The sequence below is a fragment of the Curcuma longa genome, chromosome 4 (genome assembly GCF_044706935.1).
Source record: "Curcuma longa cultivar G26 ecotype Majalengka, Jawa Barat chromosome 4, ITB_CL_G26_1.1, whole genome shotgun sequence".
Lineage (NCBI taxonomy): Eukaryota > Viridiplantae > Streptophyta > Magnoliopsida > Zingiberales > Zingiberaceae > Curcuma > Curcuma longa.
In genome coordinates, this window is record NC_133864.1 from 15,813,233 (window position 1) to 15,835,388 (window position 22,156).

The following is a 22,156-nucleotide window of genomic DNA, read 5'->3' on the forward strand; positions in this document are numbered from 1 at the left end:
ACCACCAAAGTGACATGGGCGTTATAACACTACGTCCATTGCAGTTGCTCTCAGCTGCGGCCACAGCGCCGCCGTGGCAGGAGGCTGAACCGCGACACACCGTCGTGGCTGTGGCAGCCGCCAACCACTGCGCCGCAGGCCGTTTTCGCCCTTTTCTAGTTGCTGCTCCCTTAATGAATTAAAGAATTAAGATATAAACTGGGATTAAAATTAAGCTTAACCTAATTAAGGTCAAACTTAACTTATTAAAGTGGAAGGTAAACTGATTGATTAGTGTTAATGCATGAAACACATTGTTTTTTTAGAAAACAAGTTTGGGATCGAACAAGAGTTTCTTCCATTTAAAATGAGAGCGATAAAATTAAAATGCATTTAATAATATTATCTTATGAATTTAAAGTTCATTGTTATTTTTTATTGAATAGGGTGGTCGGTGTGAAATTTTAATTGAGCGCAAGAGTTGTAGCCAAATTAAGAGGTAAATATTGAAATATCTCATTTTGAAGGGTTAGATTTGCAATTTCGCCCAGCATCTATATAAACAAGAAAAAGGCAAGCTTCGTCCCGGATTCCACATTCCACACCCTTTTCCAGTACGGTAAAAAGTAGCGCACTGAGAGAGAGAGAAAGAGGGGGAGAAGCCACTCTGATTCCGATTGCAAGCAGCAGCGGCGCAATAACAAGGCAAGAGGAAGACAAAGGCGCGGAGAAGGTAGAGTTGACGTCGTGCTTGAAACGAAACAAAGACGGGGAGAGAGATGGGGATAAAATTGTGGGGGCAAAAGCGTTGGATGGATTCCGATCGGCGCGTCGTGACGGAATCGATGCCTCTGCCCACTTGTTCCGTTCTGTTGGGAGATCTAACCCTACTTTGGTTGAAAATTTTTTGATTCTTGGCGCGTCCTGTTGTCGTTCTACGCTCCCAGATTCGCCAGCTGGTTTCTTTTTCTTTTGTTTTCCAATTTTTTCGGTTGCGATCCTGGATGCTTGTTCCGTGTGGTTGGTGCTACTTGTTTGCAGATTTCCAGCGCATCTGGAGGGAGGCTTTTGGGGTGCGAGTCTCAGCGAGGTAGGATTTTTGGATTGCTCTTATCACTTTAGATTTATCTGTGATATGATTGGGTTCTTCGACCTCATGGGTGAAAATGATTAAAGATTAATCCTTACTGTGAGTCGCATCTACTAGGTTCGAGTAAGATAGCGCTTTATTGCGTTAGGATTAAACTTCGTGGGATAAACGAAAAGTGTAGTTAGACGATTTTAATTTCGTTGATGATGATCTTGAAGCACAAGAGCACAAGGAGTGAAGGGGATTCACAGGGTGGAAGATTTCATGTATGCGCAATAAGTTCTCTTGATCTTTTTGACACTAATAATTTGTAGATCAATGACTTCAATTCATTTTAGGTGAGGTTTAGATTTTGTGGGGAGGAGGTTTGCTAAGAAAGGATTGCTTTACTATGTTGGATCCTTTTCAAATTGAAGTTATATTTATGTTTTTTATTACACTGTGCTGTCTACAGATTTTCAACATTGAGATCTTTCTTATTTTCAGTGCTCTACTTCCTTAGTTGTGTTGATTGGATGTGATGACACATTCATCGAGAAATTTGAGTAAGGCAATACTCAAATCAGGATTCTACTAATGAAGAATTATCAGTTCAAATCCTCTCATGGTTTTAAAAAAGCCTCTGTTCAGGCTTTATATGTGATTGCCTAGGCAATTTTGAAAGGGACACCATATAAATCACAGGTAGCTGCATACAACATATGCGGCTTGCATGTGAAATTAACAAACCTTATTTAGTTCGCTTAAACCAATTTACACTCAATCAAAGGCTAAATTTCCCTATTTAGTATCTTGTGAGTGTTGATTTGATAAAAACTTTAGATATCAATATAAATACCACATGTGCACTATACAGTGAGTCAATCACAGAGAATTTGTATATGCTCTTTGAAACCTTGGGTCCTCTGTTCAAAAACACTCAAATTAGCCCCTCTCCCAGCCCTACTAAAATAGCCTCCTCTATCTATGTAAACAATGTTTCTTGTATGGGAATTGCTGATGAATCTATTCTTGGATTTGTGAACGTCAACATTCAGGTTCTGCTTAGAGGTGTAGTAAAGGAAATCTAGATCATATCAAAGCTTGATTATTTCAACATGTTGACCAAATGTTATTTTGCGAGACATTGCCTTTTTTGTCTTAAAAGATTAATTGTGTACTCTATGATGTGGATGGCATATTGGTGGGTGAATGTGGTGGCACCTTAGTAAAGTGTTATTAGTTATTATTTCCCTTTGGCAACATACACAGTGATTATTACTATTTTGACTATTGTTTGTTTGATGCCAAAATTCTCTCTCTCACATCTCACATACGGAGATCTTAGCTTGTGGTTCTATTTTATCTTGATTCTTTTTTCATGCAGATATTAGTCTGGAACATAGCATGGCAGGTTTGAGTATGAGCCATGAGCTTGGTGGAAGGTGAATTGTCTTATCCGCCCCTTGCCCTTGTTTTCATCTACCTAGATATTCCATGGTTTGCTCTCAGTTTAAATAGCACCTGTGACCTGTGTACATTCTAAGATGGCTGCTGTTAGAGTCTTCTTCTTGATTATAGCATCAAGTTTATGCTCTTTTTATCTTCTATTAAAATTTTACTTATCACTTGTTTGCTAGCTATGGTGAGAAGGTTCTCTTAAATGGTGATGTCTATGTTGGAAAATTTGATGGTTTGCTTGCTCATGGGGTTGGAAGATATACCTGGTCAGATGGAATAATATATGACGGACAATGGGAGAAAAGCAAAATAACTGGTAGAGGTAAGATATGCTGGCCATCAGGTGCAACATATGAAGGTGAATTTTGTGGAGGTTTCCTGCATGGCTCTGGTACTCTTTTGGGAGTTGATGGCTCTGTGTATAAAGGTTTATGGAGGATGAATAAACAACATGGAAAGGGAATCAAAACTTACTCTAATCTAGATGAATATGATGGTCTGTGGAGGGAGGGGTGGCAAGATGGTCATGGCACATACAGATGGAGTAATGGTGATACTTATACTGGAAATTGGAAGGCTGGAAAGATGTATGGTAAAGGGGTTATGAAGTGGGTAAATGGTGATATATTTTATGGGGACTGGTCAGATGGATTTGAAAATGGCTCAGGTTGTTATAAATATGTGGATGGATCAATTTATGTTGGAATCTGGAGCAAAGGGTTAAAGGATGGACATGGAACTTTTTTCCCTCCTGGAAGCAAACTACCTAGTCAACTTAGATATTTAGACTCTGTTCTGTGTGACAATAAGGTACAAAGTCTTTCTCATTCTTTATCATACAGTGCTGAAGAGCCAGTGAGCAAAAAGCCCCCTAAAGGAAGATGTGGAATCAATAGATGGAGTATACTTGGTTGCTTCCTAAAATCAAAGCGAATATCACATAGGTCATCATCCCTTGGAGTCTGGAGTATTGACACTGGTTGTAGCAGTTTGTCAGAGAACACATCCCATACACAGTGCTCTTCATATGATGAAAGTCAACATGTACTTGTAGATACCTGTATTGTAGCTTATGATAGAGAGTACATGCAAGGAGTTCTAATAACCGAAAGAATTAGTTATTTTGATTTTCAAAGATCACAAAGAAGTAAAAGAAACTGGAAGATGAAGAAACAATCAAGGGGACCTGGTGAAAATATTTACAGAGGTCACAGGAGCTACTATCTGATGCTAAACTTGCAACTTGGAATTAGGTAAATATCTTAAATTAGTGAACTTGAGAATGCTGTTATATTCTGTCTTTTCATGCATTGTCTTGCATTTTGTAGTTGCATAGTTCATAGTGCAAACCCAAATACTTAAAATCTTTTTATTGGATTGCTCTGTGCTTTGAAGTTAATCTATTATGATGGCGGAGAAGTTTTCAAAGAATTTGGTAGATTTATTTCTGTATTGGAATTCAAAAAAGTTTCTTGTCTATTTATCAGTGTGTAGATTTGGTTGAACTGAATTCAAACATAACTTGGAGGGAAAGTTTGTGCAAGCAAAGCTTATCACATTGGGCCATCTAAAGTATTTCCTTTCCTCCCTCACCCAGTTAGCATCCTCTTTTTGAAAAGAGGGTGAATCAAAACAGCAGGAAAAGGAGAATCAGGATTGACCTTGATTCAAATGCTTATGCACAAACAGTTGGCTCAATTAACATACCAAGGTTTGAAATAGTGTTACAAGCTGGGGGGTTTCTGGTCTTGGCAGGAACAAGATGTGCCAGTGCAGGAGGCATCGACGAAGAGGAAGGAATCAAGAAAGAGAAAAGGAAGAAGATTCAGAGGAGAAGGAAGAGGAGAAGAGAAGAAACAAAAGTGAACCCCAACCCTTGTCACGGTTGGCTTGTGTCACTCGTGAAAGCCGCGCTTGAAAGCTCTAACATCGTCATAGAAGCCTTCCATGAAAGCTCTAGTATCGTCACAGTCATTGTGGACATCACATTAAGCTTGTGCTAAAGCTATAACATTGTTGATGTCATTGACAACACTTAACATTGTTGCATCGATCGTTGCTGTCATTGACAACACTTTAACATTGTTGCATCGATAATACTCAAACATTGTAGCTGTTATAGACAACACTCTAACATCGTTTCTGTCATCGCCATCATTGCACTGGTTTTGTCGTCTTGGTTAGTTTCATGTGCTGGTCATTGGGAATAATGTGATATTTCACCCATGTCAATCGGCACCGAGCAAATTTTTAATCCATAGAGCATACTAATTATAGTGATGATTGATAAATTATTTGATAAGAATAAAATTTCCTTCTTTTCATTATAACATATCTTTCATATTGAGATCATTCTCATGAGCCATCCTTTGTAGAATCTTGTATCTTCCTATCTCGTATATTTAACATATATCTTTTAGTAGTTATTTGTTACTGAATTTCCTCTGAAACTGACAGGTATACAGTTGGGAAAATCACACCAGTGCCTATGCGTGAAGTGCGATCCTCTGATTTTGGGCCTCGAGCTAGAATAAGAATGTACTTCCCTTGCATGGGATCTCAATTTACACCTCCACACAACTCTAGTGCTTTCTTTTGGAAGGATTACTGTCCTATGGTTTTTAGGTAATTCAGTGGCCTTCTTTCTAATTTTTTGTTTAACTTAAAGCAATCATCTTAAATATGCATTCTAGTGATTTCTGCAGGTTTTAGACATCTTTTTGGTCTTCCATGTTCATTACTTTAAGCACAAAAGTGAGAAATAGTTTTTTTTCTTGTTTTTGATTCTAGAGGTTCGTTCATTCATTCAAATAGCATACAAGGAACTTTAGTTGAGACTTTCTGAGATTACCATTCTGTATTTTTCCAAGCTTTACCCTCTTTCCTTGATGAAGGTATAGATTGAATAACATACATATATAACTTTACTGGCCTAAACACAATAGCATGCATAGCCAAGGATGGAGGGACAGTAGGTGCACTGGGGACCCTTGCCCCAACTGAATCCCATAGAAATTAAAAGACTTTATCCTCCCTAATTAGCTTTGATTGACAAGTATTCCCCTTTCCTTATAATTTTTTTTCTCATATTACTCTTCTCATATCGTATTGCTGTGAAGTAAACTTATTTTCCTTTTATTTTGCTATATAGAAATTTTAAGTTTGATCTGCCTTCTGGCCTCGGGTAAATTATAAGAAGAAGATTCTATTTTTTAAAAATGTTTTCCATTATCAAGCAATAGTGAAGTAGAGGAAATAGGGTTTTCTTATATTATTAGTCAGTGGTTGCATCCCATGTCTATATTGATTGGAATGTGTTTTTGTCTTTATAAATTAAGCAGGTTAAGCAAAAATGCATATGTTACACCACATACACAGATATGTATGCATATCATGTTGCATGTGAATTTTTGTGCCTTATAACTATTCCATCTTTCCAGTTGGACTTGGATTATCTATTTTTATGGCAATCATCTTGTACACACATTTGAATTTGCATATGCATAATACATTTTGTTCATTTTTTACTGTTTTTGCTTTCAAAAAAAAAAAGTGCATGATGCATGTGAATATTTGTGCCTTATACCATCTTTCTAGTTGGATTATGTCTTTCTAGGCATCTTTCTAAAGGTGGTAAACCAACTATCTACTCAGCAATTTTTTGAGTGTCTGTTTGTACTTACTTTATTGTGTGATTTCTTATCTGCATTATTTCATTTGATTATTTGTGTCAATACCCACCCTTTTCCGTAATTTCAATATGTTTTCAGGAATCTTCGTGAAATGTTTAAGATAGATGCTGCTGACTACATGATGTCCATATGTGGAGGTGATGGCCTAAAAGAGCTTTCATCTCCAGGGAAAAGTGGCAGCATATTTTACCTTTCGCAGGATGAAAGATTTTTAATAAAGACTCTAAGAAAATATGAACTTAAGGTTTGAATACACATCTATGCATTTTGTCACAATAAGAAAATGGAATCTATTAACCCAAAGGCATCTGAATGTTCTTTAATTTTTAAATGCTGCGTGCTTTGGTACCTTTTAACTGAAATTAGTTGCATAATGTTAAATTGAGTATATAGGCAGCTTGAATATATTGTTATATTTTCATTTGGCAGCATATTGTGCATTTTCGGTGAATAGGTTCTGTACAAATTGCTCATTGCAACTCGTTTGCTTAATTTCTTACCCTGGATCTGCTACTAATAATGCTCTTTCTCCAACTGGATTCAGTATCATTACATGTATGATTCTTTTTCTTAGACCCCCTATTCAAATAACTAGAAACAATAATTTCTAGTTCACTCATAAAGGAACTATCATTGTCAACCTCAAAAATATGATTTTCAATATCAAAAAATATAGAGTAACGATCACCATTACTATCCCTAACAAAAAAAAGTGATATTCTTGTTTCAAACTCTACATGCTGCTTAATCAAACACTGAGTGAGTACTTCTGCACTTCTTGGCTCCAGTGCATTGAGTTATGGGTATTTGTCTTTTTATTTTAGACTCAAACCTTCTATCAGCTTTAAATTCAGAAAGGGATAAGGTCAAAGGTCGTAAGATGCTTTTTAAATTGTGTAAACTTCCAGCCTAATTTGGTCTTGTGAAGAATTTCTTATATAGTTCAGAAAAAATGTTGCTTAGAAAAGGATTTTCTGCCACTTAGCTGTACTGAAGAAGAATCATTATTTGTTGTTAATTAAACCAAGTTGGAATATAAGCAATAATTTGGATAGCAACTGCATTAGTATAAAACTATAAATATAACTGAAGGTTCTGATTTTGAATGTTAAATTTTTAGATTCTATTGAAGATGCTCCCGAATTATTATGTTCATGTTGGAGCCTATGACAATACCCTAATAACGAAATTTTTTGGTCTCCACAGATTGACTATAAAAGGGAGGAAGGTGTGTTGACTGATTTTCATTACAGTTCTGCACTTAAATGCATTCCTGCTATTTTACACTATGCTTTTGTAGGTTCGCTTTGTGGTTATGGGAAATATGTTTCGGACAGAACTGCGAATCCACCGTCGGTATGACTTGAAGGGTTCCTCTATTGGAAGGTGTACAAGAATGCATAAAACTAATGGGAACACAACATTGAAAGACCTTGATTTGTCATATGTTTTTCATTTAGAGAAATCATGGCGAGAGTCACTTTTTAGGTCAGCTGCTTAAATTCATTGTCTTTAAGATGATGCATTATCATGTCAGACTTTTTTTTCTGGCAAAGGAATATACCATGCTATCCTCTTTGTCAAGTAATCAAATAGTAGAAAGATAATGGGAAACATGAGGGAATAATTGAATTTATATCCTGAAATATTGCTAATACTATTACTAAGTTGGTAAAGACTTGGAAGTAGTTGCCAAGGTTCTGGGTTGCAAATCAGCCTTCTCCTGATGAGAGTTTGCTTCTCTAATACATATTATGTATAATAGTTGGGTGGGCTATTTATTAGCCTCTCTCTTTCAAAGAAAAAAAGAAGAGAAAAAGCTGTGTCGTTGCCATGATTTATCCTTTTTATAAGATTTCTCATGTTCCATATGAATGTCATATTTTGTGTTTTCATTCCTGATAATTATTCATGTATTACCTTTTTGTTTTCTAATCTTGAAGATCATGATACTGTAATTATTTTTCTATGTATGGCTTTGCAGCAGATTTCAACTGTTAGTTTATTTTCGTGTTTACATACTAGAGATAGTCTTCAACTCACTAAGTTGATTTTTTTTTTTTTGTAGGCAAATCTCTCTAGATTGTAAGTTCCTGGAATCGCAATCAATAATTGATTACAGCTTGTTGCTGGGACTGCACTTTAGGGCTCCTGAGCATTTGAAGGCATATTTGGAATCTCATAATCTCCCAACAGAGAGTGCAGGTTCACCAGACAATTACTGTAGTATCTTCTCCAGTTCTTGTTTTGAATTTACATATTTTGGCTTTTTTATATTCATTTATGTAGTTTCATTCTCATGTAATAAATAACCTTTTGCCAGGTAGTAACTACTGAATTTATTTTCCCAAATTATTTAATCAAATTTTGTGCACTGAGCTGCCCTTTTATTTAATCAAATTTTGTGCCTCCATTTTCTTTTTTGAGTCAATGATCTTTGTTGCGGACCTTGTGGTCCAAAACAATCAATAATTTTAACAACATTTGGAATTTGATTATCCTTTATAAAGGTACTTTGAAACCCTATGAAGTTTGATAGTAAATACTGTCTAATATTTACTGAATATTGAATAAAAATACATGGATGTATCATTATACAACCATTCATAATTGTTTATGAATTATGGCGAGTCTATAGTAGAATAGGATATATAATATGGATGTGTGACAATGGTCTTAATTCTGCACTTATGACTTTGCAATAGATAAAGATTTCTGAAATTTCATGACATAAGTAATCACTGATTAGTCAAAATTAATCCTAAATGTATTTTTTTGATGAACATGATGTTCTTAGCCTTCTTGCTTCAGGTTATATGTACATGCATATTTTTACACAGGTGGATAATAAAAGCTAAACAGTTGTAGATTGATGAAACTTTACGTTTACACATTTAGAAGGAGATACTTAACTGCCATAATTCATACACCAAATTCTAGGTCGGTTGCTTTTTATCAGCATGACCTTTACTTGCTAGCTGAATAACTAGGACAATATAGGACCCCATAGTAAGCTTTGTGTAGTTGTAGAGATCCTTCCATCTTATCATGATCTTCTGTTGTATTTGGGCTACGAGAGTGTGACCACTGTCACCGTCACACAATTTCTTCTGTCACCCAAGATGTCCCAACTCCCAAATATTAGTTTTCCCTACAAATCTTCAGTATATGTTCTTTCCATTTCCTGTAGTGCTTTTATCTCACTTTTTTTTTTCACAAGTTGAATGAAACTAGTCTCAGATTTCTGAAAGCTGTGCCAATCTTTGAATGGGCCATGAGATATGGAGAGGCAGAAAACTTAAGCCTTAGATGTTCTAGTCTGGAGGAAAAAACTGACAGATGTGATCTCCATTCTCCTTGGTGCTACGTATTCAAAATGCTATTGCTTTTGAAATTTATTTAACTTCCTAAAGCCCCTATTATCATTCTGAGCCTTTCAATTCCCTCAAGTTTTAGATGTTCTAAACCTAGGCCCTAAATCTTTGAACTGATTCTAGACCTAATTTATGGTGGAGCTATTTTTTCCTTAACCTACAACCATGACAGTTTACATTGGACTTTTAAGAAATTATTACCCAAACCAATAAGTGAAAATGGCACTATCAGATCTTTTGCAGTTGGCTGTTCAATATTGCTATGCTATTCTGTGATTGTTCTGCATGCAAAATGCTAGTAAGTTTGTTTATCTTCATGGTATAGATGTGAATTCCTTGTCAGTTTCTAGTCGAGCAATTGACATGTCAGCCTAATCCCTGTAGTATGCAGTTACAGCACCCATGTTGCTCCCATCATAGATGCTGCTTAAAATGTAAATTTTCTTAACTTATTTAATCTGTTACAAAGATTCCCATGTATTAGGTCCTCTTGTAGTTTCTAATATGATGAATTGATGTGGGATGCTCACAAGTCCATTTCTAGAACCTTATACATGCCAGCAGTGAACATGGATCCTGTGGAAAGTGGAAACATGCCTTTAATTTTGACAAATATCCTAAATTCATTTGTTAGATGCAGGGAACCTTATATAATTCTAATACAGTTGTTAGTTATAGATCTGGTTTGTGGTCCTAAATAATATGCTAAATAAGCAAATCTTGGTAGGACTGTATGAGAGTACATTCATGATTTTGAAGACCCCCATACCATGCCACCCATTGCCACTGCTTAGCATTTGATGACTCTATTGTTATTATGCTCTTTTGTGATTTGGCTCTCTTGGAATTTGGTCGCGGTCTAAGCCTGATCTGACTTTTTATGTAAGAGGCTGCTAGAATATAGTTTGGGTTTATGTGATTATAAATATTTTTCTCTGTTCATAAATTAATTGAAAAAGTTTATTTAATCTTGAGTCATATATATGAGGATTTTGGGGGGGGATTATACAATGGTCGTTTGCAAGGTTCAAAATTTCATTCCAGTGCTAGGTGTAATTGACCAGCTTGAACAGGTCTATTGGTGGCTGGCTAGAATTGTTCTATTTTGGTGTCAACTGACATATGCCGAGTTGGTGTTGGTGACACAAACAAGAGGGAAGGAAGAGGATGGAAGGAAGATGTCTTACTTGTTGTCCCACACATCTGCCACCTAGTTTTCTGCTCATCTGCTGTATCTGCAGAGAACTCTAGTCACTTGCCTTTCCCAGCTGTCAAGTTTTCTTGCCTAAGCTTCCTTGATGGTCTTCTGTTGATATTTCTGTCTTTGATCACCTTCCTACGTGCTCCCTATGTGCCTTGATATTTCCCAGCTGTTAATGGAAATTAGCGTTTTGAGCTGGGAACTGTTTTGATTCAGCTCTATCACTCAAGCAAAATGGTGAGACATAATGATACTTTAATCCAATGGGTAAATATCATGTAATTTACTTGAGATACTGAGGCATAGATTTGAACTGTGATTCCAACTAAATGATCATTCTTTAGAATCAAAATTCACCTGAACATGTGGCCAAGGTATAGCTTGGTAGAGCCTTGGATAGCAGATTTGAGTATTTAGTTCAAGCAAGCCAACTCTCAGTTGAAATTATGAGGTTTCATTTATATAGTATTTAACTTGGAAAGGCTTACACTTTCCAACTTTCCTCTCCTCCAGACCTATTTTTGAGGATTGTACATTTGTTTTCTTTCATCCAGCTGAGTCCCAGTTACATGAAGAAATCAGAAACCTACCAAAGGGTTTACGCTTGGTCGCACATGAACCAAGTTCTGTCACTAGTCTACCAGGTTCACACATCCGAGGCAGCACATTAAGAGCATCTGCAGCTGGTAATGAGGAAGTTGATCTTCTTTTGCCTGGCACAGGAAGGTACATAGTATTTTCCCATTCAATTCTGGTTAACCATTAACCTGTAGCCTTTTCCAATGTACATGTATTTTTTTAGTATGTTGTTAGATCTGAATAAAATTTCTTGTCCATTTAGTAGTAGTAGAACTAAAGTAGAATATCATAATGAATCACTTTTATGTGCTAATGAAGGTTTCAGATTAATCTTTAAAGAAAAGGGTGATCCCCAAAAAATATTATTGTTAACTGGCATGAAAACTTGAATCATAAAGAACTCACCTCTTATCTGCATAACAGAGTGAATGATTTCTCATGTACTGAGAATTACCTGGTTTGTATTCTTGGCTCATCTCCGTAACTGTTTGAACCAACATTAAACTTTAAAGTGAAATCAGAATAAACCCTACGCTAACATTTTAGTTTAGAAAAACAAAAGCCCTAGATCTTCTAGTTGGACGACCAACCACAATCTTAGTTCTGGTGCTTGTATTCTCAAATTGCATGGCAATTGGATTCTTGTTAGAGTTAGAATTGGTGCTTGTATTGGACAACCGAACACAAGGTTAGTTCGAGTTCTTATCTGACCACTTCTCTAACAAAGAAATCTTGTAGATTAGTCTTGACCAGACAAGGTATTCAAATGCTTAGATGGATTTCATTAAGGCTCAGAAAAGCAGGATAAGCAGACTCATTAATTTAATGTTTCTCCAGATGGGCTGGCTTATGTTGTAGAATTACTTGTCCTTATAATGCAAGAAAAGAAGAAAGGCTACAGTATAGAGCATTCCAATTAAAATTCTTTACATCTATGAATAGTGTCATTGCGGTGTTAGTCGGCAAAGATATCTAATAATCACTACAGGTGGCGTGTACAATTAGGGGTGAACATGCCAGCTCAAGCTAATTTGAAGCTACTTCACAACTGCCTCCTTGATTCAGCAGAAACTGATCCCATTGAAGTCTATGATGTTGTTCTCTATTTTGGAATCATCGACATATTGCAGGAGTATAACATGACTAAGAAAATGGAACATGCCTGCAAGTCACTCAAGTACGATCCCCTCTTGATTTCTGCTATCGAACCAAAGATGTATTCCAAGCGGTTCATCAGTTTCCTGAAGGAAGTTTTCCCTGAATAAGTTCTTTGATCATGAAATTATTTATTTTTTTAACAAGCTTGTTGAAAGCTAACCTCTCTATTTTGAGGAATAACGGAGGAACTAGCAACGCTGATCGAAACTGGTACAGTGTATCCTCACTGCTCTTGAGTTCGGCAAACGTTTTCACAAAACATTTCATCTTCAGTAAATGCAATTGAGCAGCTGAATGGAGCCGGTCAACATCTCGTTGCCATTCAAATGTAGAGGGGTGTTCTCCAGCCAGGTCGACAGATTATATGGTTTGGAAGTTGTTACTTGTGTGAGGTTAATCAATGTTTTTCATGTCTATGAGCTGATAAAGTGATCCATGAAACTATACCTGCAATTCAGTTTGCCCAAGTTCTTGCCGTTCCTTATTATAGCTGAAATATGGGAATATAAATAAAAGAACTAGTTGCATTTGTGGCCTGTGTCTGGTCTGCAGGAGTTTGTAAAGTTGGAATGACAACTGTCAAGGAATAACTACTTGTTCATTCAAATTTCATTTTGAAGCTAAAGATTGTATGATTTAAAATTTCTTTTTGCACAATTCGAGACCCTTGTATTCTTGCCATGTTACATGTAATCTTCAAACTTATAATCTAAATGAGTGTATGTTTTTTTTCTCCTTTTTATTCTGATCACGTATAAGTACGTAGAGTTTGATAAAGGCAATAATTGATGGTAGCTCAAATTTTCATATAATTAATATAAGAATAATGATTTTTCTTCGATTGATATTAGAAAAATAACAACTCATTTATCCTACCGCCGAGGTCGGTTGTACGTGGCGCCGCAAGCTCTGCTGCTCGTGGCCATGGCGTTTGCTTCGTCTCCCCTTCCTCCTCCCTCTGCCTATTTTCCTTCCCCGAGAAGCCTCTGCCTGCCCCACCCGCAGCTTCCTTCTCCTCTTTCTTCGAGGAGGTTCGAGAAGATGGGCGTCGCTGCTCCCCTCGAGTTCTCCAGCGCCGCTTCGCCGAGATGGAGGACTGGCGTCTCCTTCTTCCCCTCATTCATCAAGAAGAAGGCTAGGTCACGAGAAGAGATAAAGGAGGAGCTTCTTGCGGAAATCGCTCCCATCGATCGAGGTGCTGAAGCCACTGACGAAGACAAAGAGAGGATCGATCAGGTTTCGTCTTCGTGTTGACGTTCTTGAAGTTGAATTGCCCACCCTACTCGCTGCGTCAGTAAATAGTCGTGGAGTGGAGTTCTCTGCGACACTTTGGGTTTCGGATCGAGTAGCTTGGCGTAATTTGGATCTTTCTCTTTCTTTCTATCTTTTCACACTTCTGTTTAAGAGGAAGGACGATAAGGCTTAAGATTATAGCAGAGCCTTCGATGATAGAACACCATGCGACTGTTTACCCCATCTAGCTTCTTCTAGTCCTCTATTGTTGGTTTAATTGGAGGCCTTTATTGTTTCATTTAGATAGTTCAATGAAGATGTAAGATGTACTACCTTTAACATATTGAACTCTTTCTGTTTGCGATGGTCAGATTGCACGTGAGCTTGAAGCAGTAAACGCGATTAAGGAGCCTCTCAAATCAGATTTATTGAATGGAAAATGGGAGCTTATATATACAACTTCTAGATCAATATTGAAAGTCCAGGTAGATGGTTTATTCTGAGATTTTATTTTCATTTGTGAGATGCTCCCCTCTCGTAAAGTTGCCCCTAGTTAATCTCAGTTCTTTTGTCTGTTACGACTCCTCTGTTCTTTCTCATTTATAGCTCATTTGTCACATTTCAGTTAGTTTTTCCATAATGCCAATATATGCTTATGGGCCTTGTATGCACTCTTGCACTTAGGAAATATTTTGCTAGCCACCCACCCTAGTAGAGACCATACTGTCATTTGCCACTCTATTGTAATTAACCATCCCCCAGTAGCCACCTTAATGCTAACCTATAGCAGCCCTTTTAGTTAATGCTTTAACACCATAGTTTTAGTAAATGAATATCAACTTCTTCACTCAAACTTCTTTAGTTTCTTTTTATAAAACCCTCAAGTTCCACAATGAATTCTACTTTAAGAAGTTATATGAGCGCTAACAATGAATTCTCTCAGAGACCGAAGTTTCTACGACCCAATGGAAAGATCTATCAAGCAATTAATGTTGACACTTTACGAGCCCAAAATATGGAGACCTGACCCTATTTTAACCAGGTGATTCTTAGTTCAATTTAGTAATATTTGCAACAGGAAAATGATGTTTAAATTTTGTGAAAGAAAAAGACCATGTCAATAGCACTAGTCTATTTCTCAAATGCACTTATATCAAATTCACATAGTCAATGTTTGGACTACTAGCTTAACATAAGCATCAGGATTTAGTGTGTATGATTCTTATTTTGTCGAAGAAATTGTATTATGAACTGGCATTTTTTACTGCAATTGGCATTGTGCACGATCATTATGAGAAATTTGGTTTGACTTCAGTGTATATTTGTAATTTGGAGTTTGATGAGCTAAAAGAGTATAAAAGGACAGTTTGGTGCACGAAATCCTTACCAATGCTGTGTTTTGGGAAAGGATCTATTGTATGCAGCCTTATCCTACATTACAAGAGGTTATTTCTGCGACTCAAATCCGTGACCATCAAGTCACATGACAACAATTTTAATATTGTGCCAAGGCTAAAAGAGTATATAACTGAAAATTGAATTTTAATAGTCTTTCTATACATAAAAGGAAAACCTTGATGATCTGCACCTATACTAGCTCATAGCAATTCATCTGCATTAGAAATGGTCTCATAAATATACTCTTTTAATCCTAATGTGGTCCCTTTGACTTAGCTACTGAAAGGAATTGATCCATTATTGTTACTTTTTCAAGATCAGGATAGTGTCTCAAGGCTCTCTCTTTTTTCTATTGCAAAAGTATAATTTGTGGCATCTTTACATATTCATTCGATACAAACTTGATAAGTTGTAAACAAAGCATCAAGGCTTATGGGTATAAAATCCTTTTAAGAAATTGCTTTTCTGACTTTTCTAGCTTGAATAGACTTTTGTTCTGTAAAATTAAGTAAGTATTGAGAAAACTAGTTTTCTTGGTACATAATTAGCAAAGTATACTGTTCAGAGGGAATTAAGAAATTGTTATCATGATCTGACTTATCTGGTGGGATAAGTAGGAAACTTTAACAGATGCTTTACTTTCTTACATTTGCTTACTTGGTATTTATGTATATGTTTTATGGAACTCAATCTATAAGAAAACTTTACATTTTCAGGTAACAGCTAACTTGATTCCCTTAAATGCTAGAAGGGTGAAAGCTCAATGGGATACTTTCAAAATACTAGGATTGGTGAGTAAAATTCTTGTATTATGCCTTTGCAGGGTTTAGGAATGTTATGATAGTCAACAATTTCTGTAACCCCAGTTTGATTAATTGCCTAGCTCAAATTCAATTTTGTTGCCGTTACATCTAAACCGTCCACAAATCTGGTCAGACCCATTGGCACAGTGGGTTAGTTTGATTGAATGGACTTAATATTTGTACACTGAAATTGACATCAAATTGTATCATGGTGTCATATATATCCAATACTTCAAACCACATAAGAAGTCTGTAAGTTGTCTCATAGAAGATAGTTGGAATTGACTCTGTCTTTGGTTTTGTAAGTTCCATAATTCTTCTCTCTTCATTTGTGCACAGATTCCAATAAAAGCCCCTGGAAGTAACCGTGGTGAATTGGAGATTACTTACTTGGATGAGGAGATCAGGTAATCATGCATAGTGAATCTTTACAACCTCTGGAGTCTCAACCTCAAAAGATAGTGCCCTTTAGTTATTGGTAAATAAATTATCAAAAAGAATGCAGCAATATGAACAACAAACATAAAAAGATAAAATGTGCTTCACTAGTCGTTATATGTTAGTAGCATATATCATCTGAATAAGTTTATGTTCAAAGATGCTTATACATAGATCATACATTCCTCAACATGACATAAAGATCTGCAAATTTAGAATGTCTAGATTATAATTTTCTGACTAGAGACGAGCGTGCATGCATGGTGCAGATTCGAATGGGTTCACTTTGTAGTTCATGCAGTGTTGATATCTAATCGAGATCATTTTCAAGACGATGAAAATTTGCATCAACTAAGAAAGCCATTAACTTGTTGTGCAATCAATTTAAAACTCAATGACTAGCTAATCTTGCTTGACATAGAGCATAGAATCAAATGGATGAACTATGTTTTGGTAGAACATAGTTATTGGTCGTTTTGAAGCCGCACAGCCTGTACTTCACGTTCATGCTTAATTTCTTTGCAGGATTTCCAGAGGTTACAAAGGGAACTTATTCATATTGAAGATGGTCGACCGGTCTTATAGAGTTCCACTTTAAGTTGAAAAACTTTCCACTATTTCTCCCCCCTCCTCTCTTTTATTGTCATTGTAAATATGAATCATAACCTCCATGTATATGAGGAGATAAGAAATTCAATAGCTTCAAAGGCATTGTGTGGATCGAGAGTAACGCTCTATTTGGGAGGAGGTGAGGGAAAAGGAGAGAAGGGTAAGGAAGGGGAAAAAGAATTTTAATCCTTATTTGGGATGGAGTGAGTTATGGAAGGGAAAGGGAGAGAAAAGGTAAGTTTTTCCCTTTGCATGTCTATGAATCGGCATAATTCCTTACATCTCGATTTGGAGTGCAAGCAAGGGGAAGGAAAATTTAAAAATTATTTATTCCAATTTTACTCTTATGTTAAAATATTAATTATTAAAATAATTTATCTATTAGATTTATTTTTATTTCAATTTTATCTCTATATAAAATATTAATTATTAAAATAATTTATCTATTAGGAAAAAAATTATTTATTAATTTCTAAATTATTGAAAGATAAAGGGTGGATTTAGTTTGCAATTTTGATTGACAAACTCATTGAACGAATAATTATCAAGGTATTAGACAAAAAAAAATGTCTAACGAATAGTTATTTCTAAATTATTGTAGATTGATTTTAACAAGTAAAGATATTTTTATAATTTTATATATTTAACTTTCATTCCTTTTTCATTCTTCCTAAACAAAGTAACACATGTTACGTTAATGAATCTTCCTTTCCTCCCAAACAAGAAAAATATAAATACTTCTCTTCTGTTAATATACTTTTTCTCACCCCATCTAAACAGAATATAAGGGGTGCAAACGAATCAAATCAAGTTGAATAATATAAAATTATTGATATTTGAATTCGAATTTAAAAAATATATATGATTTTTAAATTTGATTTGAAATTTAAAAAATATAAATAATTTTAATTTGATTTGAATTATTTAAATTTTAATTTAAATATATGTAAAAATAATTAAAATTAAATTATTTATGAATAACTAAATAAAATATTATATGTTTGAAATTTAATTCGAATTTGATAATTTTAAATATAAATTAAATATATTTTTTTCTTGAAAAATTGACAAACAAGTTTGATTTTGTTTGCCCTTCTATAATTGATGAAAATAATAAATCCCAGCTAATTTCATTGATTATCTCTGAAGGTGACTGGTTCGGTTTCATGAAAGTTTTCTATCGATCATCAAAGTAAATCGAAAAATATATACAGCGGCCAGCTAAGACGTCTAACATCCTTGCGTTTCCCGTTAAAATTTTTTTTTTACAAATAAATCCTCTTATAATTGATGGTATTACGAAAAGAAAATGAAAAAAATCATATAAAATGAATGATCAGCGTGCAGACCTTTTTTTGTTTTTAATGTACGACGCCTCCATTCCGCTGTTGATACGACACGCGCGAGGAGAGGCTCTATTTGCCTCCTGTACGGACCTTACCGGAAAGCAGCGCTAGAGCTACAGCTGGAGGTGGTTGCGTGGGCAGGGCCAGGGCAGGGCATGGGCCGGGCATGGGGCGGGCAAAAACGTCGGCGTAATTGGTGCATCCCTTCAGCGACATGTTGCCCTTCCCAGTACGATGAGTAATCCAATCCCGTCTCATCACATTATTATTATTATTATTATTATTATTATTATTATTATTATTATTAGAATGTAAAATTTAATTTCAAGATTCAGATCGAAACATGTATAAATTTGAACAGTATGGTAATGATGAATAATATCCCACTCATTGTTCTACAAATATTATACAAATTCTTCTCCAAGGTGGGCATCCAGATTATTATGAGCTAGGGACTGTGTGGCCCACTGAAGATGATTTGATGAGACTTTAATAAATCACCTGTACAAGTTCAAGGCCAGTCATTCCACTGTCTGTTTGTACTAGTACATCTTCTATTCTCAGTTCTGTATTCTTTCACATCAGCTATAAGCCTAATAATATCATATAATCTGACTTTTAGTGCTCGTCTCAGAGAGGTAATTTAAAACTTGGGTAAATCCATTTTCCTCGAATCGTCAATTTTTTTATTTATATTTAATATTTTATTCTGTCTCAATCTATTAAATAATTGAAACAACTAATATGATGTTGACGTTGTTTTGATTTTTGCCCTTGAAGCTTCTACTTACTGCCTCTCACCTGGACTTTTTCGTTCATGTACTGTTCTTCCTTTTTTGGTCTTATGAAGCTCTTCGTTCTCGGACTCACCCACCATGATTCTCCGCTGGAAGGGTACTTGTGGTGATCCTCCTGAGTCGTACTACGCCCTCTTGTTAATGGTATGTACCTACGTACGTGTGTGTTCGTCTAGAACTTCTTCAACGTTTAGCTTTTTCTGAAATTCAATTAGCTTCTTGTTGTTGTTGTTCTTCTTCTTCTTCTTCGATTGGCTCAGATTTCATATATGCACAGTGAGATACTACCTTGTGTCTTAAGGTTTACTGACAAACTAAAGATGATTACTTGAGGCTTCAGAACCTGTAAAATTATGCAGATGAAAGTAGGTTTTGATAAACATGCTCACATCTTTCTCTCTCACACACACACATGAAGAAAGAGAAGTGGTTATTGTGGACAGATTGCCAACGCAGTTGGGAGTGATGAGCTCTCTTGTGCAAACAAAGCGAAAAAAATCAGGAGATATAATTCGAGGGAGAATAGATATTGGAACTGGTAAGAAAACTTAATTATAAACGACAATTTAATCCGTGAATCATACCAAAAGATTTGTTTTTTGGAAAAAAGATCAGGAAGGGAGGACATCTTTCTCTTTAAGTCTTGAAAAAGCAAAAGTTTAGGTTAATAAATGTTGCCTTTTGATAAACAGTATTATGTTCATAGGTTATAAAGTTGCAAACTGTATAGTATGGCACCCTTCTCTCTCTCTGTGTATGTATTATTTCTCCAATCGTGGAGTACTTGAAAAGGATCTTTCAAATGCTCAATGGAGGCCTAAAGGAGTTTTGAACTTATCAACAACATGGATGACACTCCTATTCATTCATTTTCGACATCAAGGAAGTATTTGAACTCGAATGCAATTAATGTCTATAATGTTGGCACTAAAGTTGTTCTTATAGCTGAGAAAATATTGTCTAGTGGAAAACATCTACTTCTTATAAAAATTATTCTACTTATGATAAGGACTTACATGCTATATATCACATGTGCTTTATTTCCAAAATACATGAGACTTTAAAATATATTAATAGACACTAGAAGTTTAATTCTAGACATGCTGAATTGGTGGAATTTTCCGAATGCATTTTTTTTCATCAGGCAGATGGTGAGATTTGAAGTGATTAATATATACTTTGCTTATCAAGATGCAAGCAAGCATGGTGCATTTAACTGATTAAAGAACTTTATGAAGATCATGCTAATTATCTTGGTGAGATTTTGAAAGTATGCTAAGATGATCATTCTCCAAAGTTCTTGAACTAAGAAGATGATTTTTTTAATGCATTTTGAATTGTTTATTTTATCGATTGATTATCAAAGAAACACATGAAGGTGGATTTAGTGAAAATTTTGGTCAAGAAAAAACTTTGGCATTATTCTTCTTTTATGTCTAAGATGTAAAACTTTATATCAAGAATATTGTGTTTGTCATATTGTTATAGCAATTTCCAAAAATATTGGTCTTTTTACCCCTCCTTTCTAGGTGCCTAATGCACCTTTTGAAATATTAGCATTGATATTGTCTTGGGTATACCACTCATTCATGACTATTACAATGTTTGTTGATTAATTTTATAAGATGTCATACTTTGCGCTCCTTGCACCAAACGTATATATAAATGGCTGAAATCCTTATTTGAAAGTGATACTCAAATCCATGAAATTTTAGATTACTACATACAGCCAAAATCCAAATTTGTTGTGCATCTTTGGTGCACTTTATAGAGAAAACTAGTTCACTTCATAATTAGTTTTATACATATATATATATATATATATATATATATATATATATATATATATATATATATATATATATATATATATATATATATATATATATATATATATATATATATATATATATATATATATATATATATATATATCATCCTCAAATTGATGGACAGGCAAAAAATTTGTGTTTTGGAGTTTGAAAATTCTACCAAGGAATTTGGTTGGCAAAAATCTTTGCTAATAAGATTCGCCTTCACTTTATATATGCACAATATTTTTACAATAGATTTTGAAGTCAAACTGGTCAAAGTCCACCTTTAGTGGCGTCTGGTTGAATCTTCGTGTTTATTAATTGTGATTATGATTTATTATGAATATTTTGATCATCTAATATAATGTTCGATCAAAAGACATGAGTACTTGAGTTCCATGACATAATTTTTATTAGATTATATATTATTTTTCCTTATTCTCTAAGTTTGTTTAAGATTGTTCTTCTTCTAGATCTTTAGATGGATGATACTATTAAATGAATGAATTATCTTATATTCTATTTTGAAAATTTTGTTGATGTTCTTTCTAAGGTGAATTTTGTCTCATGACTTGGATGAATAGACTTTCATGTATAGCGCTGACTACTACCTCATCATCTACTATCTCTTACAGTTCCACCTCTATCTTGCCAACTCCAATGTTCTCTTGATATATATCTAGATCGTTTTCGTCTTCTCACCTCTTTCATTGTTCCATCAAGAATTTAGATCCATTATTTCTCATAAATACTATCAGCTGGTTCTTACTCGGATGAATTCCTTCATAAAAAGAAATTAAAGCTTCTTCTTGATGTGGTTGGACTTTCTCAGCATCTACTATCTCTTCCACCTCTATCTTGTCAACTCCAATGTTCTCTTGCTATCTAGAGCTCTCATTTCATCTCTTCTTTCATTGTTGTTTCATCAAGAATTTACCTCCATTATTTCACATAAATACTATCAGGTTCTTAAATGAAGGATCCTTGAAATAGCATTCAGCAGATGATTATTCTGCATATAACTCCAGTCGCTAGATTAAGCAGTTTATTCAGCAGAAAAGTGTTCCTTGATTCTTGTGATGCAATAGTCTGATTTATATTACTTCTTTAGTAAAAAAAAAAAGTCTAATACTCACAAAAATTATCATTCTGTAAGCATATGAACATGTTATTCAAGTAGAATACTTCTACTAATTATTATCTGT

General features: G+C 35.0%; 1 protein-coding gene and 1 pseudogene across 3 annotated transcripts; both read left to right on the forward strand.

Moving 5' to 3' along the window:
• Positions 1 to 591: 591 nt before the first annotated feature.
• LOC141826472 (phosphatidylinositol 4-phosphate 5-kinase 1-like) lies at positions 592 to 13,042 on the forward strand. 3 transcript variants are annotated; one of them, XM_074713720.1, is made up of 10 exons: positions 592 to 1,069; positions 2,436 to 2,493; positions 2,689 to 3,762; positions 4,967 to 5,134; positions 6,280 to 6,445; positions 7,322 to 7,429; positions 7,502 to 7,689; positions 8,270 to 8,424; positions 11,331 to 11,502; positions 12,344 to 13,042. In XM_074713720.1, the coding sequence occupies exons 2-10, from the start codon at positions 2,456 to 2,458 to the stop codon at positions 12,618 to 12,620; spliced, it is 2,346 nt and encodes a 781-aa protein (XP_074569821.1). In that variant the 5' UTR covers positions 592 to 1,069; positions 2,436 to 2,455; the 3' UTR covers positions 12,621 to 13,042. The 3 variants fall into 3 exon arrangements, with proteins under 3 accessions (XP_074569821.1, XP_074569822.1, XP_074569824.1); XM_074713721.1 differs by having other exon boundaries at positions 8,270 to 8,406; XM_074713723.1 differs by lacking the exon at positions 7,322 to 7,429.
• A 389-nt stretch (positions 13,043 to 13,431) lies between these two features.
• On the forward strand, positions 13,432 to 17,103 carry LOC141828207 (putative plastid-lipid-associated protein 4, chloroplastic; annotated as a pseudogene).
• The last annotated feature ends 5,053 nt before the right edge of the window (positions 17,104 to 22,156 follow it).